At 48.9% G+C, this 25,352-nt stretch overlaps 8 protein-coding genes across 8 annotated transcripts; 5 read left to right on the top strand and 3 right to left on the bottom strand.

The window, feature by feature from the left end:
* Positions 1–1,768: 1,768 nt before the first annotated feature.
* On the top strand, positions 1,769–6,291 carry CH63R_12292 (Isoflavone reductase family protein; the record flags this gene model as incomplete). Its single annotated transcript, XM_018307266.1, has 9 exons — positions 1,769–1,822; positions 1,944–2,187; positions 2,228–2,520; positions 2,591–2,725; positions 2,778–3,446; positions 4,405–4,446; positions 4,507–5,357; positions 5,796–6,018; positions 6,073–6,291. 9 exons carry the CDS (start codon positions 1,769–1,771, stop codon positions 6,289–6,291), a joined length of 2,730 nt encoding a protein of 909 aa, XP_018151683.1.
* A 5,015-nt stretch (positions 6,292–11,306) lies between these two features.
* On the top strand, positions 11,307–13,002 carry CH63R_12291 (NmrA-like family protein; the record flags this gene model as incomplete). The annotated part of the gene is made up of 4 exons (XM_018307265.1): positions 11,307–11,432; positions 11,576–11,618; positions 11,682–12,095; positions 12,209–13,002. 4 exons carry the CDS (start codon positions 11,307–11,309, stop codon positions 13,000–13,002), a joined length of 1,377 nt encoding a protein of 458 aa, XP_018151682.1.
* A 1,203-nt stretch (positions 13,003–14,205) lies between these two features.
* On the bottom strand, positions 14,206–16,047 carry CH63R_12290 (Cytochrome P450; the record flags this gene model as incomplete). The annotated part of the gene is made up of 5 exons (XM_018307264.1): positions 14,206–14,624; positions 14,686–15,270; positions 15,333–15,401; positions 15,453–15,729; positions 15,784–16,047. The coding sequence occupies 5 exons, from the start codon at positions 16,045–16,047 to the stop codon at positions 14,206–14,208; spliced, it is 1,614 nt and encodes a 537-aa protein (XP_018151681.1).
* A 392-nt stretch (positions 16,048–16,439) lies between these two features.
* On the top strand, positions 16,440–18,382 carry CH63R_12289 (O-acetylhomoserine (Thiol)-lyase; the record flags this gene model as incomplete). Its single annotated transcript, XM_018307263.1, is given in 7 exon segments — positions 16,440–16,640; positions 16,701–16,784; positions 16,841–17,135; positions 17,143–17,200; positions 17,257–17,678; positions 17,757–17,901; positions 17,962–18,382. Coding segments are annotated over 7 exon segments (1,626 nt in total).
* A 599-nt stretch (positions 18,383–18,981) lies between these two features.
* CH63R_12288 (Aristolochene synthase) lies at positions 18,982–20,150 on the bottom strand (the record flags this gene model as incomplete). Its single annotated transcript, XM_018307262.1, has 3 exons — positions 18,982–19,396; positions 19,451–19,724; positions 19,814–20,150. The coding sequence occupies 3 exons, from the start codon at positions 20,148–20,150 to the stop codon at positions 18,982–18,984; spliced, it is 1,026 nt and encodes a 341-aa protein (XP_018151679.1).
* A 737-nt stretch (positions 20,151–20,887) lies between these two features.
* On the top strand, positions 20,888–21,806 carry CH63R_12287 (Catalyzes late reaction in the cephamycin biosynthetic pathway; the record flags this gene model as incomplete). The annotated part of the gene is made up of 2 exons (XM_018307261.1): positions 20,888–21,213; positions 21,266–21,806. The coding sequence occupies 2 exons, from the start codon at positions 20,888–20,890 to the stop codon at positions 21,804–21,806; spliced, it is 867 nt and encodes a 288-aa protein (XP_018151678.1).
* A 968-nt stretch (positions 21,807–22,774) lies between these two features.
* On the top strand, positions 22,775–23,969 carry CH63R_12286 (Gibberellin 20-oxidase; the record flags this gene model as incomplete). Its single annotated transcript, XM_018307260.1, has 2 exons — positions 22,775–22,967; positions 23,143–23,969. The coding sequence occupies 2 exons, from the start codon at positions 22,775–22,777 to the stop codon at positions 23,967–23,969; spliced, it is 1,020 nt and encodes a 339-aa protein (XP_018151677.1).
* A 116-nt stretch (positions 23,970–24,085) lies between these two features.
* On the bottom strand, positions 24,086–25,107 carry CH63R_12285 (Benzoate 4-monooxygenase cytochrome p450; the record flags this gene model as incomplete). Its single annotated transcript, XM_018307259.1, has 3 exons — positions 24,086–24,254; positions 24,357–24,517; positions 24,595–25,107. 3 exons carry the CDS (start codon positions 25,105–25,107, stop codon positions 24,086–24,088), a joined length of 843 nt encoding a protein of 280 aa, XP_018151676.1.
* Between the last annotated feature and the right edge of the window lie 245 nt (positions 25,108–25,352).

Here is a 25,352-nt window from a genome sequence, read left to right as displayed (position 1 = left end):
GGACTTTATGTGGCTCTGCTATATAAACAACATCCATCTATTGTTCTTACCACCACATACCTCCCATGTCCTCCAGCCACTTGATCAGTCAGTCTTTGGCCCATTAAAGGCAGCCTATAGGAAGGAGCTTGGATACCTTAGTCATTGGAATGACTCTACTGTTGTAGGCAAGAGGAACTTCCTAGGCTGTTATTATAAGGCTGCCCTGGCAGGGATGACGATCCAGAACATTAAAAGTGGGTGGAAATGGACTGGACTATGGCCTGTTTCTATGGCAAAGCCCCTTATGAGTCGTCTGCTGCTCCCATCAACACCAACACCATCAGCATCATCTCATCAGACCTGCAAAGGGCAGTCTGGAGGCAAGGAGGAAGTCAAGGAAGGCAGGGGAGCTGAAGGATGGGCTTCTGTATCGTCTGCAGTGGCATGGTCGACGCCAAGGAAGATGAAGGATCTGGCTGGCCAGTTGAAGCTATTCACAGAGCTGGATAATGATGCTAGTACTCAACGCCTCCTTTTCATAAAGGTGAAAAAAGGCTTCAGCGAGCAGTCCTATAAGCTGGCAACTGCCCAGCATAATCTTGAGCTCCTGCAGGCCCAAGTCACCAATAATGCAGCAAGGAAAAGAAGGACAGTCCAGATCGACCCAAACACCAAGTTCGCCAATATCAAGGACATCCAGAAGGCTCAAATTGAGGCTGGCGAAAAAGAGGGTATCACGGATGAATCCAGCGAGTCTGATTTACCTAGTGAAGCTGAAAGCTGTATTGTGGTGGCATCTAGACGAAGTCAATAGTTAATTGAACTTGGTAGTTATGATGGGGATAGCCTCATTTATGGGTGGGCGAAATGGGGGGGTGGGCGAAAAGTGGGTGCCCGACGTTACTGACGAAAGCCCTGAGAAAAACCTCCGACAGGGCGTGGCGTTATCAGCCAGCGTCTCTACTGGTCAAAGCGTTTCAAAGAAGAGGTCCCAGGATGAGCTGAGCGCGAATAGGCACTTCAACACCCACAGCCAACCTTGTCTCATTTTGAGGGAGCAAGAAAGACCTTTATGAATGGTTGATAGAATCTAGTGCTGTAGTGACAATTCTGGCATTATCTCCACAGGCTCCACTCTACGGGTATAAAACAGGCCGGCGGGTTGCTCGCATACCTTTGGAGAATCGTGACTCGCAGGATCCGGGTGTCTCCACCGCACGGAGCAGGTGCCGTCCCGTGTCGGCTGTGCCGATCGGGGGGGTCGGGTTGATGTTGCGACCGGGAACAACCGCACTTGATAATCAAGCTGTATATTTCCAAGCCCAGTTTGTAGTCTTGAGCACCCAGGGTTAGAGATCGACAGTGGTGACAGTGAAGATTTCGACAACGTTCTAGCTTCAGTCGCTGGCCTGAGGCGACACGCCTCAGTTGGGGCGCAGCTTGTGATTCATTCCGGGCGTCCAGCCTGTAACATAATGCCAGATATAAGGACTAATTCTTCTACCAGAGCACTAGAACCTACTCCTGAAACTGTCTTGAGGCAGGGTAATTAGGTTCAATCTTTAACCCCCAGTCACGGGTTTTGTAACCAAGTTGGGTTAGGCTCAGGTAACTGAGCTAACGATCACGCACGAGTCTTGGCGCGATTTGTAACCAGGCTGGGTAAGGTTTCAACATATTTGACTCGGTTCAGCAGCATCCATTCCAGAAATGGTACTTTTCCTAAAGATCATCTCGACGCATCAGCTCAATCCTCCTGTTTCAACAGCCCCCATACAAAATCATCATGAAAATCCGCAATACCAACATATGTCAGAACTGCCGGGTTCGAAAACTCGCCGTATGTCAAGGAGCCGCCACCTCCCCACCCCCCCTATCTACCGAATGGCGCGAGCTAACATGCATCACGGGCAGTGCGATGGAAAGATCCCCGCTTGCTCTCAATGTGACCGGACTGGCAGAACGTGCCCAGGATATCAGAGCAGCTTGATCTTTCGACCTCCGGTAGTACCGAGACACCACCAGCCTGCACCCATGCAGCCCAGACGCTCGCGCGTGGTTGGCGGGAGGCAACAACCCAGGCAACAAACCTATCCGACAACCTCGACAGAGGAAGCTGGACCCAGTCAGGCTGTTCACCAAGTCTCCAAGACCACAGTCCATATGTGCCTGAACTGGCCGCTGATGGATATCATATCCTTGGTGGTACAAAATCTATGCCCGATCGAAATTCTAAACCGGACAGACCTCAGTTCCAGTAACGCTGGTGGGTCGGTGCCACGGATCTGTGGTGCTTGGGTCGAAGCTCTCCCTGAACTTGTCTTACATACCAAGGCGGAGCAGATACTCTCACCATCCATCAAAACCCTGGCGCTAGCGATTTTATCCCGAGGTCGCGAGAGCAGGATGTCCACGTCAGATGCAGTAGCCGCTCACGCACATGCCGTTTCATCGCTTCGATCAGGGTTTCTTCAGGAAAATGTGTCTGATAGCTCGAACCTACTTGCAGCCACAGTCATGTGCCTGTTTCTTTCAGAAGTACGTACCAGCCAGTGGTGGCCCCCGCCCCTCTTCGTGACAGTCCGTGCTCGCGGCTCAACAGATCTAGATGATTCTGCCCACCTCAAAAGCAGCCGCAATTGTACACGCGAAAGGCATCGGAGATGTTTTAAAGCTGCAGAGCCCCGGCTTCTATACCCATGGGATAGGTCATAAGCTCTTCGTTGGAATCAGACCGGTTCTTGTAAGTAGTATAGGCTCGTCAACCTGTAGGGAATTGATGCTTATTCTCCTAGGTACTACACTCATTCTTTTCTCACGAGCTCTCCTTTCTGGCGGAGGATGTCTGGAAGCACGAGCCTTTTAGTGGTCAAGGTGCCGCTCCTCTACAGGAACTGTTTAGCATTGTTGTTGCCCTTCCTTCTGCTCTAAGCACTATCGACAAGCTCAAAGTCACCCTGACCGAGCAGTCTTACGTCACTGCCTGCAATGCCCTTGACCAGCTGACCGATACGCTCAACGGACTGTTAAATCTTAGGCAAACGATACAAGACGAGAGTCAACGCGAATACTGGGCACCCGCACTACCTCCCAACATTCAGAGCGGCATCAGCTTTCAGAGCATTACCGCTGCAAACTTTTTCACCCACCTGTGGGCGTTCCACATCATTTGCGCGGGATACATCAAAACGCTGCTTACGCTCTTTCCAGCGTGCTTGGACCGGGTACATCAGAATCTCAAACGTCAAATCTCAAGAGACCTCGTGACCGATCTGGCCTGCCGTATTCTACGCAGCATCGAGTTTCTCGCCGATGAAAAGTTTAAGGTGTTTGGTTCTGCTTCGGCTGTTTTGCCCCTCTTTGCCGGACTGACAGTAGTCAGAGGCGAAGGGAAACAGAGCAAGGAGCTGCAGTATTGGTATCGCCATGCACTGCAGATATACTCCAAGAAAGGCTATCATTTCGTAAGTACGCATGTTTTTAATGATGTTGTTGCAGGCCAGGAGCGCAGAGATGGGAATCTTGTAGATAGAAGTGCTTGATTTTGACGTATAGGAATAGCTGCTGTAGCCTGGGGAAAGCCACAATACTACGTACATGTCCACGTTGAGACCAGTAACGGTGTCCTATCTTACAGTTGAGCCTGACAGTTACAAGCTCGATAGTCGATGTCCCGATTGCAATGTAAGAGAGCGCTTCGGGTGATTATGAGGTTAATAAGGACACAGTGAGGTACTGGAACCGAATGCCGAGAGGCCCGAATCAACTATATGGATGACTGGGGAAACGGCAGTCGTTCGCAGTACGTGGCCTCCCCGGACAGCGGATCTAATTTGTCACCGAGTTGCCGACCAGAGCCGGTACATTAGTCATTTTGGTCAACCCGTCAGAGCTCCTTCATAGGATGTGCATTTCCTGTCTCTATTGGAGAAGCCCCAATGTAATCCTTTGGTGTTGCTGCAATGCGGCCACTATTCTGTGGGTTCGCGGCCCAAGCCCGCTTGTATTACGCGCCTCAAATGGGACAATCGAAGCCTTAGTTTCCTTTCAGGGTATATTACAAATCTCATTGTCTTGATCTGTAAGTTTAACAGGTATAAGGTTTAAATGCCCCTAAATGGAAAGGTTCCAAGTATTAGCTTGAAGTTTGTAATACACCTCGTTCTATCCCTACTTGGCAAAACTTCGAGGTACGTTGCCAAGGCGGTCCCGACGCAACGTACCTTGGTAATCCGTCTCGTGCTTTGATTATGAAAGTTTCGCTTGCGGAAAGCAGTGTCAACGAGATCGTATTGATGCCAACTCTATAAGTATAGAGCATGATCTGACGAAAGCATCTCCCACGAAATTATTTTCTACAAGCATCTTATATTCCAATCTCGCTAGACTTAGCGGAGCAAACATATCCTACCCCAGAACCAGAAAGTCATGGCGCAACAGTTGAAGAACGTCGTTCTTGCCGGTGTAAGTGTTTTATTCTTCGGCCATACCCATGGATCTCGTGTCTAACTGATTGTGCTCCAGTCAACCGGCAACGCTGGATCCAAGATCTTGCAATCTTTGGTCGACTCTGGACAGTTCAACGTCACTGTGTTGGTGCGCAAGCCGGAAGTCGCCCATGCCCCTGGAGTAACCGTCAAAACCATTGACTTTGGGTCGATGGCCGCCCTAGTCGAAGTGTTGAAGGGCCAAGACGCCGTCATCGATGCCACGATGAGCCCGGATGCAACGATGCCCCTGCGCATGATCGATGCCGCTGTCAGTGCTGGCGTGAAAAGATTCATTCCTTCTGAGTTTTCTTTGGACCCGAACAATCCGTTAACGCGGTCTGTCCCCGTTTTTGGTCCTAAAAACCAGGTGTTGTCTCGGCTCAAGGATCTCGCGTCGACGGGACGATTGACCTACACCACGATTTCCAATGGGGCTTTTCTTGACTGGAACCTGCGTACGGGCTTCATCAAGATAAACATCAAGAACAAGAAGGTGGAACTTATGGATGGGGGTGACGTGGTTATTCCCTGGACGCTGTTGGACCACGTTGGAAGAGCGACGGCAAATGTTCTTCTCCATGCGGAACAGACGAAGAACCGTTCGGTGTATATCTCCACTGTCGAAAAGAGCCAGAAAGAAATGTTCAAGCTGGCACAGGAGGCGCTTGGGAGCGATGGCTGGACTGTTTCATCGCTGGATATGGGAATGGTTTACCAGGAATCTCTTAGGGAGATGAAGGCTGGCAATCTCACATTTGAGGTCTTTGGGAACATGATTCTCTATTGCAATTCTAGGCTGGATTATTCTGGAAAGTGGGAGAAAGATGACAACGCTCTGCTTGGAATTCAGCCCTGGAGCGACGAGGAAGTTCGACAGCTTATTCGGTCAATCGCATCTGAGTAGGACAGATCTTCATTGCTCTAGTCAAACATGTTAGAGAATAACGATGTTACAATTAGTATGAACCATAAGCCGCAGTGCAAAAGACAAATTTAGTAGCATTCTTCTACTCGTGTTTGATATTGAAGCTAATCTAAAAGTGTCTCTAATGTTACCCTTAACCTCCCTAGTCTAGTTATATCTATTAGCCTCGATTTGCCAGATACGGCCGGCTACAACATCACATACGGGACGCCGAGGAACCCGTACAACCCGTAGTACTACGTAGGCGGGATCTCATCCGGCTCCGCCTACGCCGTCGCCGCCGGGCCCTTACCTGGCACTATGGGCAGTGACGGGGGCGGAAGTCTCCGGATCCCGGCGGCCTTCACCTCCGTCTTCGGCCTCAAACCGACGCATGGCTGACTCTCCTTCTTCCCCAGACAGTACCACAGCAGCAGCGCCGCCGTCAACGAGCCCATGGCCGGCGACATGCGCTTCCTCATTGCGCTGTACGACGCCATCAGCAGGCCGTACCCTCGATCGCCCTTTTCCTTCCCCCGCGTCGTCGCGACGCCGTACCCGTACCAGTCCAGGCTCGAAGTTGACGACGACGACGACGATGCGACGCGCCTAAAGGTGCTCAAGATCCCCGAAGCGTGGTTCGTGCGCGCCAGCCCCGCCGTCGACAATGTAAGCGCCCGTCTGAACGAGACTTAGGAAGGAAAAGTCGTCGTCGATACCGCTGCCGCCGTCAATCAAGCTCAGCGCCGCGGCGGAATCCTTGTACAGCTAGAGCGAGTACATTCCGGCGAGCATTTGGCCATAGTCGGAGCTCGGCGGGCCGAGCTGCGCGCACTCCCAGTCGACGACGAAGAAGGGTACATTGGTGTTCAATCGATAGGAACGTTAGAAAGGATGATCCTACTAAGAGCCTAAGTTCAGTCGCTGTTCTGTATGAAACCTACCCAAGAAGGCCTCGTCGACCAACTTTCCCGTCCAAAGGCCACCGTAGGCAATCTGACACTTTGCTGCTTCATGCAGTTGTATTAGCCTATTTTAAGAGACTTTAAGGTAAAGAAGAAGAAAACTATCTACAGCTTTTGGGCGGGCTGTTTCCGTGCCCCTCCATCAGCCACCTCTCTAGCCGCGCCGTAACAGTCTCTCTTTCTCTAGCCTAGTTTCCGAGGCGTTAGATTAATCATTAACGGAGGCTTTTTCCAAAGCATATAGATGCTTTGACGTTTAATCCAGTCATCGTTCTCAGGGCCCATGCTGATATCAAAATGCCACAAGACCTGAGCAAGAATCATTCTCATCTCAGCATAAGCTAGACTACCAAGCGTTAAGCACAAGGTTAGGCATTCAAGTCTGGTTCTTATTTTGGGGGGGCTTCAAAGGCGACTGGGCAACTTACTTGCTGCCTATACAATTCCTTGGACCAATGTGGAAAGGCTTAAAGGCTTCTGTTTGGTCGTCCTTAAACTCAGGGTCGCCCATCCACCTCTCAGGGTGAAACCCATAGGGTTTAGCAAAATACTTCTCGTTATGATACATCGGCCAATGCCACAGGCTTATTGTTGTCTATAGACAAATTTTGTTAGTTAGAGCCCCCTTTTTCAATTTACACAAGGGGTTGCCACTTACATTGCCAGGTATCCAACGCCCAAGCACTTCCTGCCCTGCAGGTGGCGTCTTTCGAGGTGAAGCAGAGGGGACAGGCGGGTACGCCCTTAGAGTTTCCTCAAGAACAGCTTGGAAGAACTCAAGCTTTGCTGTACTCGTCAGGTCAATTTCCTTACTACTTTTGAATCCATTTCTGACTTCGTCAGTAATTTTCCTAAGCATCTCCGGGTGCATAAGTAAGAAGTAGGTTGCTCCCGAGAGCGCCGTTGCCGTTGTGTCAGAGCCGGCCAAGATTAAATTCATGGAGTTTGAATATATCTCGTCTTTTGTCATAGGCTTTTGGAGGAAGATGTAAGTTAGCTTCAGAATTACAACCCTTAGTAAAAGGTACGGATGTTGTATGCAGATAATAGATAAAAAAGGAATTGTCGCTAATGTAGAAAAGAAGGGAAAGGGGTTATAGATGCTTACCTCTGCACCCTTCCTAAGCATAGATTCAACAAAATCTGGCCTTGGCGTGCCAAGAGCCATTCTCTTATCGACCTTTTCCCGAACAAGTTTGTAGTAGGACTGTCCCTTTTCAACTACAGACTTAGGAATCAACAGCTTAAGCAGCTTTGCAAAACCCTTAAAGCCCCGTATAACGTTGATAAAGGCTAGCATCTGAACATTCTGGAAGACTACCTTAACCCAGGGGTGATAGTCAGAATTCTCAAGACACCCAAAGGGTTCACCAAAGCTCAGGTCGCTAATAATATCAAAAGTAGTGTAGTTATACCACTTGACAATATCAACTGGGCCTTGGCTAGAGATTTCGTAGAGGCGGTTGATAAGGATGTTACGACCCGACAAGTTACAGGTGACGCAGCCCCACCAGGCAAGGCATGATGATGATGATGATGTATTTAACGTCCAGAGTAAAAAGGGACGTGCCGGGCGATGCCGACATGGTCTATCCTAATCTAAACTATTTTACAGGCTGCCGTCTTCACCTAACGTTCCTGTTCAGTGACTTGGGCAGATTTCGGAAAAGAAATTGGTCGCCTCCATCCATTCGCACAGAAGAGAAGCTCCCTGCGTAGTACCTAGCAGAAAATCTATGCTTGCCTTCGCCATACGTCGGCGAAGATGCCGCGGGGTGGCCTTACGGCCACGCTTGCAGAAGTAGAAGTGTACTGGGGTTTTGCGTCTTCCGCAACTGCAGTGAAGCAGTGCGTCTTGGTGGGCGAATCTCTCGTGGTACGCTGCGAAGTCTCCATGATGCGATCTTGCCGCATATAGCCTTCCTAGCAAATGCCGAGGAAGGCGAAGTTCGGGGGGCTTGGGATGAGGACTTATCCCAAGGTCGGCATACTGCCGAGGGCAGATTGACGGCCATCTCCTGGCGAAAGCCTGGAGATCGGCTGCTCTGGACTCCCGCTTCAAGTGCGCCAATGTAGGCTGTGGCTGTGATTCTGGGATTTGTCTGCAGGCCTCCTTGGCAAGAGCGTCTGCTTCCTCGTTTCCTGCTATTCCCGTGTGTCCAGGGCACCACCAAATGTATACCCTGCCAGGCATCGTCCAGCTTGTCCGTCCTCTCTGTGCCCAAGAGGCAGAGAGCTCACTAAAGGCCCTAAACCTAGCCTGGCTGCTTCCTGGGCTCCGGGTGACGAGTCTGGCTGCGACTGCGAGGTTATCGAGGCAGATATGAACATTGTCTGCCATCCGCGCCGTGGGAGACCTCATGGCTTCCAGTAGGCCCCGAAAAGCGGCTTGCGCTTCTGCGTCAAAGACCTCCGTCTGGTGGCCGAGCGGCTCTGATCCTCGGAAGATCTGCCGTGTGGCCTGGTACCCGACCCAGCCTGCTCCAGCGGCGGTTCTGCTACCGTCCACCATTTGGGAACCGTCAGTATAGACAACAATGTCCCGCTTTGAGAATGCTCCCAATCTGTCTGTAAAGGCGGTGGCCAGTTCATCCTTGGTCTTCCTTGGTTCATAGCCGACCATGCTCAGGGCTGTGTGCCAGTCGGCTGAGCGCTCCCAAGGCGGTAGCTCTAGCGGGTCGATGTATTCGGCATGTCTCTCGATAAGGCTTGCCATTCGCCGTAGTCTTGAGTCCGGTCCGGGCCTGTCTCCGAGCCTCGTTCGGAGGGGGTGTCGATCGTCAAGGCGATGGATCCTTACGGAGGCTTTATGGAGCTTCGCATCTAGCATCACCTCTGCTGGGGGCAGGGCAGCTTCACGCTGTAGGATCGGTACAGGCGTCGTTCTATACACAGGAAGTGCGGCTCGAATAGCCTTGGCCTGCGTAATGTCAAGTTGGTTGAGTAGACCGTTGACCCCGTTCGAGGCGGTGTGTCCGTTCTTGATCCGATTCCTGCCCGGCCACCATGCCTCTGATGCATAGTACTGAATGGGCAGTACGCAGGAGGCAATAGCACGGCGCAGCAGGTGTGTCGGCGCGCCCCAGGCGGTGTTCCCTAGTCCCCGTAGTCCGTTGACTACTTGGCATGCTTTGGCGCAGTGGCCTTTCACATGGTTCTTGAAAGTGAGTCTCCGGTCGAAGTGGACCCCAAGCCACCGTAGGGAGGCCCCTTGATTGACGGCCTGAACTGTGTGCTGTCTCCCGTCCAGCAGTCTGACGGTGATTGGCGGGTTTCTATCTTTTGGTCTCTTGGTGAAGTGGATGAGCTCGGATTTATCGGTGTCGAAAGTGATTCCCTCTAACGCCCCCCATTCTTGGGCTTCTTCCCATTCTTTCGCTAGCAGGGCACAATTGTCCTCTAGTGAGGTTGAGCTTGCCATGATGGCAATGTCGTCGGCGTAGCCAAATCGAGATCGCTTCCTGCCTGGATGAACAGTGCCCAGCTTGAATAAGGGTTCGATGTGAAGCATGAAGAGGATGGGAGACACGGGCGAGCCCTGCGGTAGCCCACACTCAAGGTCGAAGACGTCCCCCATCTCTCCGTCTAGCCTTATTCTTGCTCTTCTCCCGAGGACGAAACTCGAGACCCACCGCACGAGGTTCTCCGGCCATCCTTGGCATCGGAGGCGTCGGATCAGCCTCCCTGGCAGCACAGCGTCGAAGGCCCCTCTGATGTCGAGCGTAAGCATAGAGGTGACAAGACCTCTTTGCCAGGCACACTCGATATCGTGGATGGCCGCAGCGATGAGGTCGCTACACGAGCGGAGGGGGAGGGCCCCGAACTGTTGGTCGTGCAGTACCCGGAACTTGACTGTGATCCAGGCAAGCCTTCTTGCGACAAGTCTCTCCAAGCCTTTTCCGAGCACAGACAACAGCGCGATTGGTCTATACGAGCGCGGGAGCGCCCTGTCTCTCTTGCCCGGCTTAGGCAGGATGACTAGGATAGCTTCTTTGAAACAGGTGGGATGCCAGCCCTCGCATACGCATCCGCTGTAGAGCCGGAAGACGATGTCCTCGATAACGGGCCACGCTGTCTTGAGGACGGCCGTTGTGATTCCGTCGGACCCGGGGGTGGTGCTTCTCGCAGAGAAGATTGACGTTTGTACCTCGTCTTTTGTGACACGCGGGAAAGGAAGATTGGCCTCCAGGCGAGGTCCTGGGCTCTCTGCTGGTATGTCCGTGGAGATGGCAGCATTTCTGAGGAGGACGCGGGCGAACAGATCCCGCTTCTCCTTCGGTTGTGAGATGAGCGCGGATGGATTGCTCCCATCCCGGAGTGGAGGGGTCTGGAAGGATCCCTTGGCCTTCTGCCACCCGACCATTTCGAACACGTCTTTGCCAGTGGAGGCTGCGGCGATCTTTCCTCTCCAGTACGTGTCTTTAGAGCGCCGAAGCTGATGGAGAAAGTCCTGTTTCAGAGCGTCCTCCTCGTTTCGCTCCCATTGACAATCTATTCCCAAGGCGCAGAGTCTTGCCACAGTTGCTCTCTTGGTCGTGTAGGCTCGGTGTTTCCGCCTGCAGTTCTCGTCCCAGTATGGTCTCCCAGGTCCTCTGCCGAGCCGCGGGCTGTAATGTAACCAGCTGAAGTTTCAGGCATGGCCGAGACCGTTGTGACGGATGAGAGAGGCCACACGGAGAACAATGCAGCAAATCTTTGTTCCCAATTTTCCAAGTGCGACTCCAAAAGGGTTCAATCTAAGTTCAGCGCTAGGGAAAGAAGGTTCATCTCGGGTTTGTTGCGAAGACATATCTGTCTGCTGTTGCTTCAAGAGACAAGGCACCCCAATCACAGTCATTTGATAGGGAAACAGCGCTGATGATTCAAAATGATCAAATCCTGCCCTTGAATAGAAAAATTGTTCCACCCTCTGAGCCTTCACCTATTTGAAAGCTCTTTGCAGGTCCAGAACAGGCTGCCGACAAAATGTTCGCGACTCTTCGCACTGAGGATCGGCACGGAGAGGTCGTATGCATATCGAGCACGAATCGACCTCCGCAACCTGGGCAGAACCAGAATCATTTTGCTTGCGACGGATGTCGAGCAAAGAAAGTAGGTCTCCGACTAACAATCGACTGAAACAACAAAGTGAAGCTAACTTTGCGTTCGTGTAGCTGAAATGCACTGGTCATAGATTCGGATGTCATCGGTGTAGGGATCGAAACCTTGCATGCACATATTCAAATATCTCGCAGCCTAGACGACGAAAAGTCGACAGAACATCAGCACTTGACAATGGTACATCTAGCAGCACGGTTTTATCGCCGCCATTGGGGGAACGCCTCTCTACTTCCTTATCAGTGGAAGCAGCAAAGACAACTGTGGCGGCTCAGACGATCATCACAACATCAGCTGAAGGATTCAGATCTGAACAGTTGTTGCCAGCTGCACATACACAATCAGCCAGAGGATCCCAGATCGGAGAATCCTTAGTCCAAGCACCTGGATTCATCGACTCGAGCCAATCATCCGGCTCCCAATCATGCGAGCTGCTGCCCGGCACAAGTCCTGATTTCCAAGATTTGGACTTACCAGACTACATGGAGTCAAACACGAACGATTTTGATATGGATGAGCTGCTTGATGTCCATGGGGCTTTATCGGAGCAAGATGCAGAAGCTCTTGAGATGGGTAGTGCCTTTGCGACCTGCACATCTCCCAAAGACAAAGCAACCACGCGCGAGAGTAGTCTCGCCACAAGCAATTCGTCGTCAGGTAAGTATCATTGATGTAGGTATCGTCGGCTTTGGGAACCAAATTCGCCAAAATGATGCTTCTGTCCCACGATACTGGGAAGCTATCAGGCGGTTGCGCTAATACGTGCGTAGATGACTTCCAATGGAATTTAATTGATTATTCCTCTAGAAAGCGAGCTGGCGAGCACCAATCTCGGCAGTTCGTCTCCGCAAAGAAGACGTCGTCTACCAGTTTACCACAACGAATCAGCTCAACAATTCCATTTTCATCTTACAAAGAGGCGGGCGCACATGCTACAGAATCCCCGACTGTCACTGTGGCGAATGCATACCGTCACCAGGCACGAAAAGTGTCACCTTCTAGGACTGCAACAAGTCTGACAAGCGCAGCAACGACGTGTCGCTGCGTAACTCTCACCCTGACACTTTTGGAAAAAGTACAGAGTTATAGCAAGGTCACCAGCTTCTGTACGGCAGAAAAGTCACTGCACTCACTTAAAGGATTAATATCACAGTGTCGAGGAATATTGAATTGCCCAGAATGTCGAAATCCCACAAGGGTAATGACATTCTCTATCCTATTGGCAGAGAAGGTTGTTGGAATACTGGAAGATGTAGCCTCGGTCTGGGAGTCAACCACGTTGGCTTGCGGCTCAGATGGAAACGCAGCGCAGATCGAGGTGTATGGCCATGCACACCGTTGGGTCCCGATTTCTCTTGGTCAGTATCATATCGACACTGTCCAGGAGCGGTGCGAAATATTCGGTTTCTTGATCCTGGCCCAGGCGAAAAACCTCGGTAGCTTACTGGATCGTCTGAGGCTCCATGCAGAGGAGAGGAGATTGGAATCGCAACAGAGCTCCCTTCAGCCGATCGCCTTAAGGGTCCAGGAATTGCAAGAAGCACTGAGTGGGATGGATATTTAGATACATTGTCGCGATAGTCCTACTCGGCTGCATCTTTCACTGAGTCACTATGCGGCCTGCTCGAGTGAACAGCTTACGAGTCGACAAGAACGCACAAGGGTAGATAGAAACACTGCAAAACAATCAGATAACGGTATCAAGATTGACGGCAGATAATTTGCGGTACATTACTTACCTTCAACCTTATTAGAAAACCACCGAAGCCGTTTTAGCTAGGAAATCATGGATGGACCTTGCCTGTCATTATTTCGACTAGTTAGACCTCTTGATTCTCGGCCATGATCCCAACGACCTGGGCTACATCGTATCACGCTAGTAACCTTAATGACACCAAAGCTTAAGGGCACTGCAAAGTTTAGACAACGAGTCATTTTTGGAAAGGGGAGAGAGAATTCCACGCCATCATGCATTCCCAACCCTAAGAAGGAAGTAAATGTCACATGGAGAACCCCGTTTAAGGTAAACGCAAGCGACCTTTTCGAAGGCCATGATCTGCTGAGGCTTCGCAGCTTTGAAATGTGCAGGCAATGTATTCGGTGAAGACCCATCGTCATGAGCCAATGCAGTCAAATACTTCTGGAACGGACATTCTCGAGCTATGGACTGCCCTCATATGCGCTGGAATGGGCTGACAAAAGCTGTAAGGTTTCTCTTCAGCATGATATGTGTACCGGCGGCTTCCCCGGCACGTTGCTCGGGGTTCGGGCATTCACTCCGTCAACAACGACTCAAGACCTTGCGCCGTAATGAGTCATCCGCAAGGACATCTGCCTCAGTGAAACTTTCAACGCTCCTTGCAGAAGTTAAAGCTGTGTGGTGAATGATACCTCGGCATTTAGCCTGCCAGCAGAAATGCTGCATTACGAAGATTTGGAACAGAAACTCGCCGAACAGTTTAACACTACTCAAGCTAGCTGTGCCAAGTTGTTGCTTCTGTCTGCTATACTTTGACTTGTACAAGAAAATCAGAACACGGGAGAAATTAACAATGAAGAATTATCTGTGTGACAATCATAGATGTTATAACCACAACAATTATGGAGTTATATGAAGACCAGATGAGAGAGGATATACAGATGTAGCTGATAGAATCCACTATACATAGAATAAAGCTGCTAATCGACATTTGAGATCTTATTAGACTTAGCGGTTTTATGGTGAAAAACGTGCTACTATTATCACCTATAATTACCAAGTCTTTCATTATCGTTGCCGTCTTCTGAATTCCACTGTTGCCATTGGATCCGGAAGAAACTGTGTTTCCACGCGTATGCTTTTTGGGCGACTCTGACCTGAGGCAAACCGCATATCGAAATTCTGCAAGAGAAAAGCCATTATGGCTTTGATCTCCTGTGCCGCGAAAAAACGTCCTGGACAAGCGTGCCTACCGTATCCGAAGCTTAATGAGGATGAGTTTGACGAAACGTACTGAGCGCGGCCATCCATTTCTGGTTGCTCCTTTCTAAGCTTAGAGAAGCGAAATGGATCAAAGGTTTCGGGACTTGGATAAAGCAACTTATCCATAGTAATTGCCTGTGTTGGAATACCAATAGTGGTGTGAGCTGGGATCGTAAATCCCGATGACAGGGTGAATGGTCGGTGGACAACTCTCTCGAAAGTAACTATCAGTAGACATCAATGGCTAGCTCTGATGAACTACTGTTTGTTAGAGAGGATGCTTACTGAGGAGAAGAGGATTGAATCGTTGGCTTTCCTTCATGAAACTATCCATTTTTGTCATGCCAAGGAACCCAGATTTGTCGATGAACCCATCACAGTCGGCAACACTGCGAATTTCTTCCCGCAACGGTTCAATATACTCAGGTCTCTCGCACAAGTCGTAAACCAGCTGAGCAGGTGCTGCCGCGCTTGTATGTATTGCAGCAAAACTCACTTTGAGGAGAATGCTAGCCAGAAACTTCAAATCATGCTCTTCGTTTATGGCTTGTTTTTCCATCCAAAATAAAAGATCGGCCGCTGCTTCCCCAGTGCGTCGTCGTGCCTCAAGTAATGGAATAGCTGCTGCTTCGGCAGCGGCATAGTGTCCTGCGATCTTTTGGATCTCCGGAATAAATCGTGCTACAATCGGCTTTAAAAACTCAGGGTAACCTTTGAGCTTCTGTGCGGCAATGAAGCCATCAATTGCAAAGCTTATAGATGACTCAACCCATTCTTTGTTACGGGACAATTCTGTGCCACCAAACATGCAGCTGGACACTCTTGCCACAATTCGAGTCAGAGAATCCACAACTGGAATAGGTGTCCAGTCTGTGTGTTTTAGTTTGAAGTATGACAAGGGGCACTCGAGAGATGTTGTGTTTGAGACATACCTACACAAGTTGGAAATACGTCGCAGAAAGCGTCGCGAATTTCTTGCTGGACTGCTGGCATGATTTCGGCTAGGAATTGTCAAAACACTAGGTATTAATCTAGTCGGCTATCTGACTCACCTAGATGGTGATTGAGTTGGCCTTTCACAACCCGAGGATGCAGAGTTGAGCGGCTTCCCATGGTTGTATACTTTCCTTCAAACATCTCGTCGGTTCTGTTAATATTTCCAAAACAAACTCGGAACCGAGGGAAAGTATGATTGCAACTCACTTCAATGAAAGTAGCAACGAAATCAACGTGATCAATTGGGGCTGTTTTCAGCTCCTCTAAGTATTTTGTCGGTATCATGAGCCGCTCCCCGAGTGGGCTTGGAACGTAAAAGAAACCGCCTCCAGTCTGGAATGATTTAGTATTTCTTCATTAAAATAGGAAGTGTAGCAGTTTGCTGACCCTATTGTATCCTTCCTCAAGCATTTCTTTGGCTTGTGTACGAAAACGCTCTCGGTTTGCCTTGATGCTCTGTGCATCATCCCCTCCTACAACGAAGACATTTGGAACAAGTTTCTGATTGTTGAATTGACTGTGTGTGAACAGAAGCGCAGTTAATGCCAACATGAGAGTTAGAAGTGTAAAGCCCAAAGCCAGTTTGTTAAGAGCGCTGAGGTGAGCTAGGCCAAGCAGGATGAATGCCTCAACCTCATGCAAAGAACCCATTGTGACAGAGAGATGATGATCGCAATGCACACACATTTGTGGAAATTGAGCTTGACAATGTGTCCTTGGATGGCTTGGGGAATTATGTAATTGAAGTGTAAAATGATCTCCATGCTGGGAAAAAAACGCACCTGTCGCCGGTCGGCAAGCTTCCAAAGCTGGCCGGGACGCAAAAGCATCGCACGGCCTCTTCCAGGAGCATAAAGACCTGACGTCCTGGGACGAAATATCGCAATTCCCGAATGGGGAAATTGGCCGAGACACTGAAATCGTATCTGAAGTGTGTAAAAGGAGATAGACCAGCCAGATAAATTCAAGTGCCCCATTGTGATAAGTCTAGATAATTGAATTGTTTGTCGAATCTCCATCCCTATTCTATCAGCCAACTAAGTATGGGGGAACCAATTCAGGATAAGACACTGCCCAATGGCGTCACTCAGCTCAGTGTCTTGCCAGAGGGACACGATCCTTTCCAGCCTTACAAAGTGGAGCAGTTTGATACTGGTCTGAAATACGACACTCTGCAAGTCCATGGTGGTCATCGGCCCGACAAAGAAACACATGCCCGAGCAGTTCCTATCTATAACAGCGTTGTAAGTCTAAATTCGAAGAAGAGAGTGGCAATATGCCGTTGACTAATTCTGACTTTTCAGTCATTCGTCTTCACCGACAGTGCCCACGCCAAAAGAGTGTGCGCAACTGAGGAAGCTGGATACTTCTACAGCAGGATCTCCAATGTAGGTTGAAGTCTCTCTTCTAGTTCTAGCTATGGGGGCTGACAAGCCTGGTCAAGCCCACTGTGGCTGTGTTCGAGAAACGAGCCGCCGCTCTGGAAGGAGCCACGGCCGCTGTTGGTACGGCATCTGGCCAAGCAGCAATCTTCAACACCATCATTTGCCTAGCCGGGGCAGGCGACAACGTGGTGGCCTCCATCAATCTGTATGGAGGTACATACAGCCTTTTTAAAACACTGTTGCCTCGACTTGGCATTACTGTGAAGTGGGCCAAGCAAGAAACAAAGGAGGAGTTTGCCAGACACATCGACGAAAACACGAAAATGTTCTTCGTCGAGAGTATTGGCAACCCGCGTTGCAGTATTCCTGATCTCCAAGGCCTGGCTGATGTGGCACACGAAAACCATATCCCATTTGTGGTAAATGAACCCAAAATAGCCCGAAAGCCTCTCACTGCATGAGACTAACAAGCAAGGTTGACAACACGTTTGGTGCTTGTGGCACGTGGTGCCGGCCTATCGAGTTTGGTGGCAGACATCATCTTACATTCCGCCACAAAATGGATGGGTGGTCACGGAACAACAGTCGGCGGAGTGATCATCGACTGTGGCACTTTTGACTGGGGTGCAGCAGGCGAGAGATTCCCTCGGATGATCAAGAAAGATGGACCAATGAGTTTCTCATACTGGAAAGCCTTTGGAAACATATCTTTCGCCATGGCTATGAGGATTGACATTTTGATGGAGGTGGGCTCGATTCTAAGCCCAGCCTCTGCACAGCAACTTCTCATCGGGATGGAAACGTTGAGTCTGCGGTGCGAACGACATGCAAAAAACACTTTGGAAGTTGCTCGCTTTTTGGAGTCACATCCAAGAATTGCATGGGTAAACTATCCCGGTAGGTATCAACCCTTTAGCTGTGGACTAGAGGCCCAGTGCCAAAACGCCGCAATGTATGCTAATCATCCATTGCCAGGCCTCGAAAAAAACCAATATCACCAAAACGCCCAACGCTATTTGAGAAACGGCTTTGGAGGCGTTCTCTCATTTGGTCCAAAAGGAGGAGATGTGGCCAGCAAAATGCTTTTGAACTACGTTAAGGTTATTTCCCATCAAACCAAGTGAGTGACTGGAAAAAACCATTGCCACAACATGCCTGATCATTCTAATATCGCTGGCAGTGTTGGCGACTCAAAAACATTGGCTACCCATCCCTGGAACTCAACACATGTTATTATGTCTGAAAAGGACAGGAGAGAAGCAGGAATCACACCCGTGAGTCTCATCAGAACATACAGCGACCTGTCCCTTAAAGACTTGCCAGCTAATGACAATTTACGACAGGCTTTTATCAGATTCTCGGTTGGGACAGAGGACGTAAGAGATATCATCGAAGATCTTGACCAAGCATTGGCCAAGCTTCCGGAGAACATTGTCAACACCCATGATGAGAAGCTGGAGGCTAAAGTCACAGCGGCTGCAAATGGCATTATGGACACTTATGGCGGCGGCAACGGGGATGTAGACTTTATTGATGCGGATATTTCGCTGTCTAAGTCCAATGTTCCCTTGGGACGTCAAACTGCAGTCGGTAACTGGTAGATAACGAGTGCGTACTCTATCGTACATTGATTCAACATGGTTCGATGTCCAATTCACCCTTGCAAAGCGGAATTAAGCAATGTATGCGCTAAGTTTCATGAGAGAAAGGGTGTTAAAATGAATGCTAGCTTCCTGTATGGCTGCCAAGAGCCGGGCACGTGGCAGCCTGCACTTTTACTTTAGGCCACTGGTGAAGTTCCCGGGAAGCCCAACGCTATTGATGGCTAATCGTGACTACACGGTTGAAGAGGCGAACCGACTCGTCACAGAGGGCAAACTTGATCTGATCACGTTTGGTCGACCTTTCATCTACAACCCGGTAAAGAGTACTCGTTGATCGTTAATTGAACAGGCTAACCTTTATCTAGGATGTGATAAGCCGCATAAAGAGCGAGATCCCGTTTGCGGAAAACACTCGCGGCAAGGCAGTCCACTACGGGCCGTACAGCGACCCGAACGAAAAAAGAGTTCAATCTACAGGTTATATGAAACGGTTGTTCTCGTCAAGCTGAAACAGGAGGAAACTAGAAGAATAAGAAGAAGCGTAACTGAAAGTTCACGATTTGACAGTATAAATATAGAAAACACTCAATGATAAGCTACACTGAATGGTATCTAGGGGTCATCTCGCTCCATGCCTCATTACCGCTCATCTGAAACTCGAGGCCTCTCATATAATCTTGGAGGTCTTGACTACATGGCTCAGGCGATCGTAATCTTTTTGCCACAAGGTCTCTGTGAACCAATTCCCATTCTCGGCACATAACCCACAACACCCGCTTCGATGCTGCAAAATCTAGGTTTGTCTCTGAAGTCAAAACAGAAACCGACGAGCACAATGCCGCTCCTTCCTTGTGGCCTGTTTGAGAGGCTTTCAACTCCTTTTCCCAACTGTATATATCGTTGACAACCGAGATATGCCTAGAGCAGTTCAACTCGATATTGTCTACTGATTTCAACTCCGCGGGCGTGATATGCAGCTTCATGCTAAAGCGCATCAAAGCAGAAAGAAGTCTGAGATTGTGTGAGTTAAAGACTGTAGAAGACTGCAGAGCTCAAAACACTTACGCTTTCCCAACATCCTTTTCTCGGTATTTGAGGTAGTGACCCAATTGCTTGATACTGAGGCGAGATTTGTCCGTTTGAGCTCTCATGAAAGAAAATACAGGCTCCAATATCTCATCTGCAAGTGACTTATCACACGTCCGTAAGTCATTCCACAAGTCATAGGTGATCCATTCTACCGGCACAGAGCGATCCGGAACAATGTCACCTCTCGACAGAAGAATCAGCTTTTCATTGTACAACGAACCTTCCTGGAGTGACATGTCTTCCAGTATGTCTGTTGTAGGAACACTGTATTAGTCTTTGACTGAACAGTAATGCTGGGGTTGTGGCGCAAACTATCTAGAACAGAGAATTGATGCCTACCGTCCACGAGAAATAGAAGTGTCAGAAGCCGACATGCGAGAGAAATCCTGTCGTCCAGCGCATGAGGATAATAAAAGCATGTGACTTTGGAAAAGCCTGCGGCTACAAATCTCTTTCTTGCTTCTTCATTGACGAAAGGCCAATGGTCAAGAAAGAAACTGTCTACTTCCGCAGAGATTTCTGGTTCTCGAGGGTGAATTTTGGCTTTGAAAAGGGCACCGGCTATCCCGTTTGCTGGGTTGTATTGCTTTGGCTCAGACTCTGCAAAGGCCAAGGTCTTTGGCGACGCAGTGCTTAGAGGAAGAATAAACGATGCCAAACTTTGGAGCGATATCATCTTTTCAAAATCAGTTAGAGAACGACGCAAGCAAGCTTTGGAAGACAATAATCCTGAGTTATGCGAATTGAGCAATGAGACTTGGTTAGATGCGTGACGGTACTGCTGCCGTCGTTGCGAGTTTATGTTGGGACGAAACGTAGGCTGCTGGGATCTTGCCGTACAGGCACAAAGATTGTCGGAGGAAGCCGGAAAGGGAAACATTGCGGAAAAATGCTCCGGACCGACCGGTTTAGGCAATCGAACGAACAGCAGCATGAAGTTGACGCGTTCTGCAACAGTCAAGACAGCCTCGACTTGTAATTGCGTTGAGAGAGAACTTTGATAACAAGGAGAGGCTGGCAACATCCAATGGCTTTAGGCGACCGTAAATGGGGCTCTAGTATATGAAATGGGAGAGAAATCAGTTCGCGCAGGGACAGGCAAAGTTTGGCAGTCTGAGGAGGGAACACACTGCCTTCAAGACCTTCAGTGCCAATGTTTAATCCCCAGCAGATGCATCCCAAACTACGGATAGGCTTTTTGTTCTTGCTTTTCAACATAGGTTACTCTGAAACTCATACAGCCTAAAGTCTTGCCTTTATCGGCATCTTTCCCTCTTAAGAATCGAGCTATTGAAAAGTGGCCTACGCATTAGTCCCAAGCTACCATGCAAAAGGATAGCCTTCAAAATATCAGACGGTTTATTTACACAGCAAGTTTTCTAACATCCTAAAAAAACAGCGATACGTATCACCATGAATTGTTCAAACCCATTGGGTTCAAGCAGAAGAGCCAAGGCAGGAGTCCCTCGTCACGTACGAACTACTATCAACTATTACCGAGACCCAGGCGACGGTACGGAACATGCCCCAAGTATTGCCGGGAAGAGAAGTACATTCAATCAACCCTCTATCGACTTGAATACCACGATTACCGACATTACCGGGAGTGAGCACAAATACACACTAGACAGCCATGGCTTTCAGCTTTGTTCCCACGTAAGCCAGGAGAAGACATTTGACAGTGAGGAACGGATCAAGCAAGTCTACTATACCGAGGTTCAACAACTGGTCTTAAAGATGTCAGCAACCATTTGGTACACATATTAGCTGGAAAGACTAACGTGGAAACAGGACTGGTGCTTCTCGACTGCACATATTTGACCACACAATTCGGCGACCGAACCCTGTTGCCTCCCACTCCGACGAAGAGCGTCGGCCAGTAAGGCAAGCACACATTGATCAGTCTGAATGGGCTTCAAGAAACCAGGTTATCCGACATATGGGGCAAGACGCCACCCGGCTTCTCCAGTCACGCTTCCAGATTATCAATGTTTGGCGCCCCATCAAAACAATTCGCAAAGACCCGCTGGCAGTTTGTGATTCTCAATCAGTCCCTGATAGGGACATTCTTCCCATAAAGCTGATTTACCCAGATTGGGTGGGAGAGCCATGCACGATGCTACCCAACAATGATCATTGTTGGTACTACAAGCATAACCAGACGCCAGAGGAGGTGATGCTCTTCAAATGTTACGAGTCGAAAACAGATGGACGTGCGCGAAGAGTCCCACATGCGGCGTTTACAGACCCCGAGACAGTTGATGAAGAGCCCAGGCAAAGCATAGAAGTTAGGGTGCTGGTTTTCTACGAAGACGATATAGATATGCCATGAGAAAGATCTTGGAGATGTGGCTTTTGTTTACTTGATTTCTGAACCTCTCTAATAGAATTTTGTTCTGAATATCTATTGCAAGAAGGGTAGACCCCCAGTAACACTTTTCAGCTGTAAGACAATTCCCAATAAGGAAGCAGTTACACATCATAGCCGTTATATTTTAGATCGAGGCAAAGGGTCATTAAAACAGGCTATGAAGTCGTACTTCGGGGCTCTATGGGCGATAACTGTGCACGCTCTTATCAAGAGCCTAACAGTACCTCTTCTAAATACCCTACAGGGTGACAGCAAATAAGAAAACAGTTGCTCTAAAAGGAAAATAAATAAATGGAATTCGGAGCTAGTCCCTCGGAACTCAAGATTGTCTTAGCAATAGATGCGATATGCAAAGCGTGGCTGGTTTGCATTGGCAAAACAGCTAATTCCTTTTTGGCTGTGATACAGTTTCGCTCTCGTAGGGATCAGTTCAATCATACACAGATTGCAAGAAATATATGATGTTGAATATTTAGATAAAGCTATCGACTGGAAAAAGAAAGTCACATTCATGTGATATGGTGCTTTGCCGGCCTTGCCTGCAAGTTTCAGCCTGGTTGCTAGCACTGAGCATCTGATAGAGGGCACCAGACTTCGCTCGATGATGTTTCGAGTAGTACCCATGGCAAGTGCATCCCTAGGCAGCAGTTCAGATCTATGTCTGCAATTGCATATGCTTGTGCTTCTTTAGATATTGAAGCGACTCGCTGCGTGTCTACATTGGGAGCTTTGCCGAGCTGGGACACAAATGCCCAAGCTTCGGAGCTTTCCAAAAGGGGAAATGAAACGACACAGCACCAAATCCTTCCTCTCATTGACTGACAGTCTCAGGTCGCTTTCATTGTGCGATGGGCCTATTAGAAACGATGCACGAAGCCATCGCCCTCTGGATCTCTACTATTCTCGCGTAACTTCTTTGACGCGACAACATGGCTACAACTAACCGTCTCACTGAGAAGATTGCTGAAGAGGATGCCGCTCTACGTGTCGTATCTCTCGAGAAACTAATGGATGGAGACAAGTCACATGTTGAGCATTTGCTAAAAGCCTGCACTGAGCTCGGATTCTTTTACTTAGATTGCCGCAGGGTCGCCTCTGGACAGGTGATGAGAGAAGTCCAATGTATGTATGACTTGGCGAGCAGCTTCTACGATTTACCGCAGGATAAAAAAATGGAATGGCTGGTTGACAGAGACCACGACGAGCATTTGGTCATGGGGTAGGTCTTTATGTTCGTTTTAGCAGAGAGGAGTCGCTCTCGAGTGGATAACCAAGTAAACTCACCTTTCTTCAACAGGTACAAGCCTGCAGGCCACGGAAACGGTCCTATCGAGGGGAAGAAAGACGGATTTGAGGGCCTCATGGAATGTCGTTCCCCATTTCTTTTTGCTAATCGCGAGACTAACATTTCAAAAGCTCTTCGAGCATCCCATCTCCAAGATTGCGGATGGCGCTTCATTTCCTGGTCCAGAAGTCATTGCGTCCCGATTAACACTATTGAAGCAGGCTATGTCGACTTTTAGAGAGATCAGTACTTTGCTTCTAGAACGATTGTCAAACGCCCTCGACTTGGACGGGAAACTGGCATACCAACAATACCACCGGAAAGAGGCCGTTTGCCCAACGGCGCTCGGCCTTCTAAAGTACACCATTGCAGACCACGAACCAGAGAAAGTCGGCCAGATTGCCCACACCGATGCAGGAAGTTTGTCGATTGTTTTTACTGAAGTTGCAGGGTTGCAGGTGTTGAAACCCAACGAAGATCAGTGGTATTACATTGCACCCAAACCTGGCCATGCTGTTGTCAACGTGGGCGACGCACTCCGTTTCATATCTGGCGGGCTTCTGGAATCAAGTCTACATCGGATTATCCCTCACAAAGACGAAATGGGAAGACACAAATACTCTATTGTATATCTACTGCGGCCGGAGATGGATGCCGAGTTTACTGACACTGAAGGTGTTATTTGGAAAGGGTTGGAATGGACGAACAAGAAACACGCCGTGTTCCGAGCCGATGCTGAGGAACAAGCATTAGGGACATACCTGACTGGGAGAGATGGATACGTGGGCTATTGGGATCCTGAAAAAGACAAAGAAAGTGAAACAATCTCAGTGAGATAGCAGAGCGAGGTAGCAGAAGTGTTCAAGCATATTAACTCTCAGAATTGCTAAGAAATTTCCTATCTACTATCAATAACTCAAGATTTTATAGATCCAAAAACAAGGCGTTAATTTTGCTAAGTATCACAATCTGATCTCGAGCGTACAATGATGTTCATCTGAGGTTTCTGCCAAAGGGTGTGCATTTCTGACCCAGCATGCCAATCAAGGTTCGGATCAACCAATTCCAGGTCGTATTTGAAGTGAATTTTGGCAAGTATTGTGCGCATTTCTAGCCAACCGAGGCTGTGGGATTATGAGAAAAATCTGTCAGTAGTCTGTTTACAAGTAGAGATGCGCCAAGTGTTTGTTGTTTTCCAACAGCTTGGAATAACCGAGTCAACTAACCTTTTACCAAGGCAGCTTCGTGGACCTAGAGAAAACGGCTGGCTTGAAGAAAGAACATCTTTGTTTCTCAAATCCATCCATCTTTGGGGCTTGAAAATCCAGGGATCATGGAAGTTTGAGGGCGACATTGACGACGCGAATGGATTGGTGGATACCACAGTCTGTAAGGTATCAGTCAGCACAAGGTCTTCTTTGCAAAAAGACGTCTAGTAGCTGTTTTGCATCCTAGAACACCTACACCTCCGGGAACGAAGTATCCATCAATTGTACCGCCATCACAAGGAACAATTCGCGGTAGCGGGAATGGCAAAGGTGGATACATTCTCATCCCTTCCAATATTACAGCGTTCAAGAACGGCAGACCCGTAGCTGACGCGTCGTCGATATCATCAAATGACTTGAAGTAGCCACGGACTTCCTCACGTAATCGATGTAGACTCTCAGGGCTTTTTTGAAGATAGTAAGTAACGCATGAAAGAGCCGTGGCAGTCGTTTCGCTTCCCGCAATCCTATGGTGCCTGTCAGCAAGCGGCCAAGTAGTCAACCGTGTAGTTCCCTTGTCCTGAGCGAAAGCGAACAGAATCAAGAACGTCTTAGGGGTTTTATACACAAAATCAGATGAATGAGCTGCGACTTGAACATCGGAAAGGTTGTCGGTGTGTCGATGTTGAAGAATTTTGGTCAGGAAGTCCTTGCGGTCAGTCGGTTGGTTTATCCTCCTGAAAGGTTGTGAGTCTCTAAACCCATCCATGTTTTATCAACAGTGATGGAAGAAATTTACCTCTGGACAAGGTCCATCGTGTTTTTTTCATGCGTTCTTGCATCATGTACCACTTTGTTTCAGAAGACGTGGAAACATTGACTTTATGATGTTCCCTATCAGTGGGAATCTCCTGAAGCAGTCTGCCATAGCCCCCATCCGAAGACTTTTGACCACGATGGAGACCCAGGCATTCTCAACACCTGTAGACTCGATATTAACAAACGAATTATACT

This window comes from Colletotrichum higginsianum, chromosome 9 (genome assembly GCF_001672515.1).
Source record: "Colletotrichum higginsianum IMI 349063 chromosome 9, whole genome shotgun sequence".
NCBI lineage: Eukaryota > Fungi > Ascomycota > Sordariomycetes > Glomerellales > Glomerellaceae > Colletotrichum > Colletotrichum higginsianum.
This window is presented reverse-complemented; position numbering and strand designations above follow the sequence as displayed.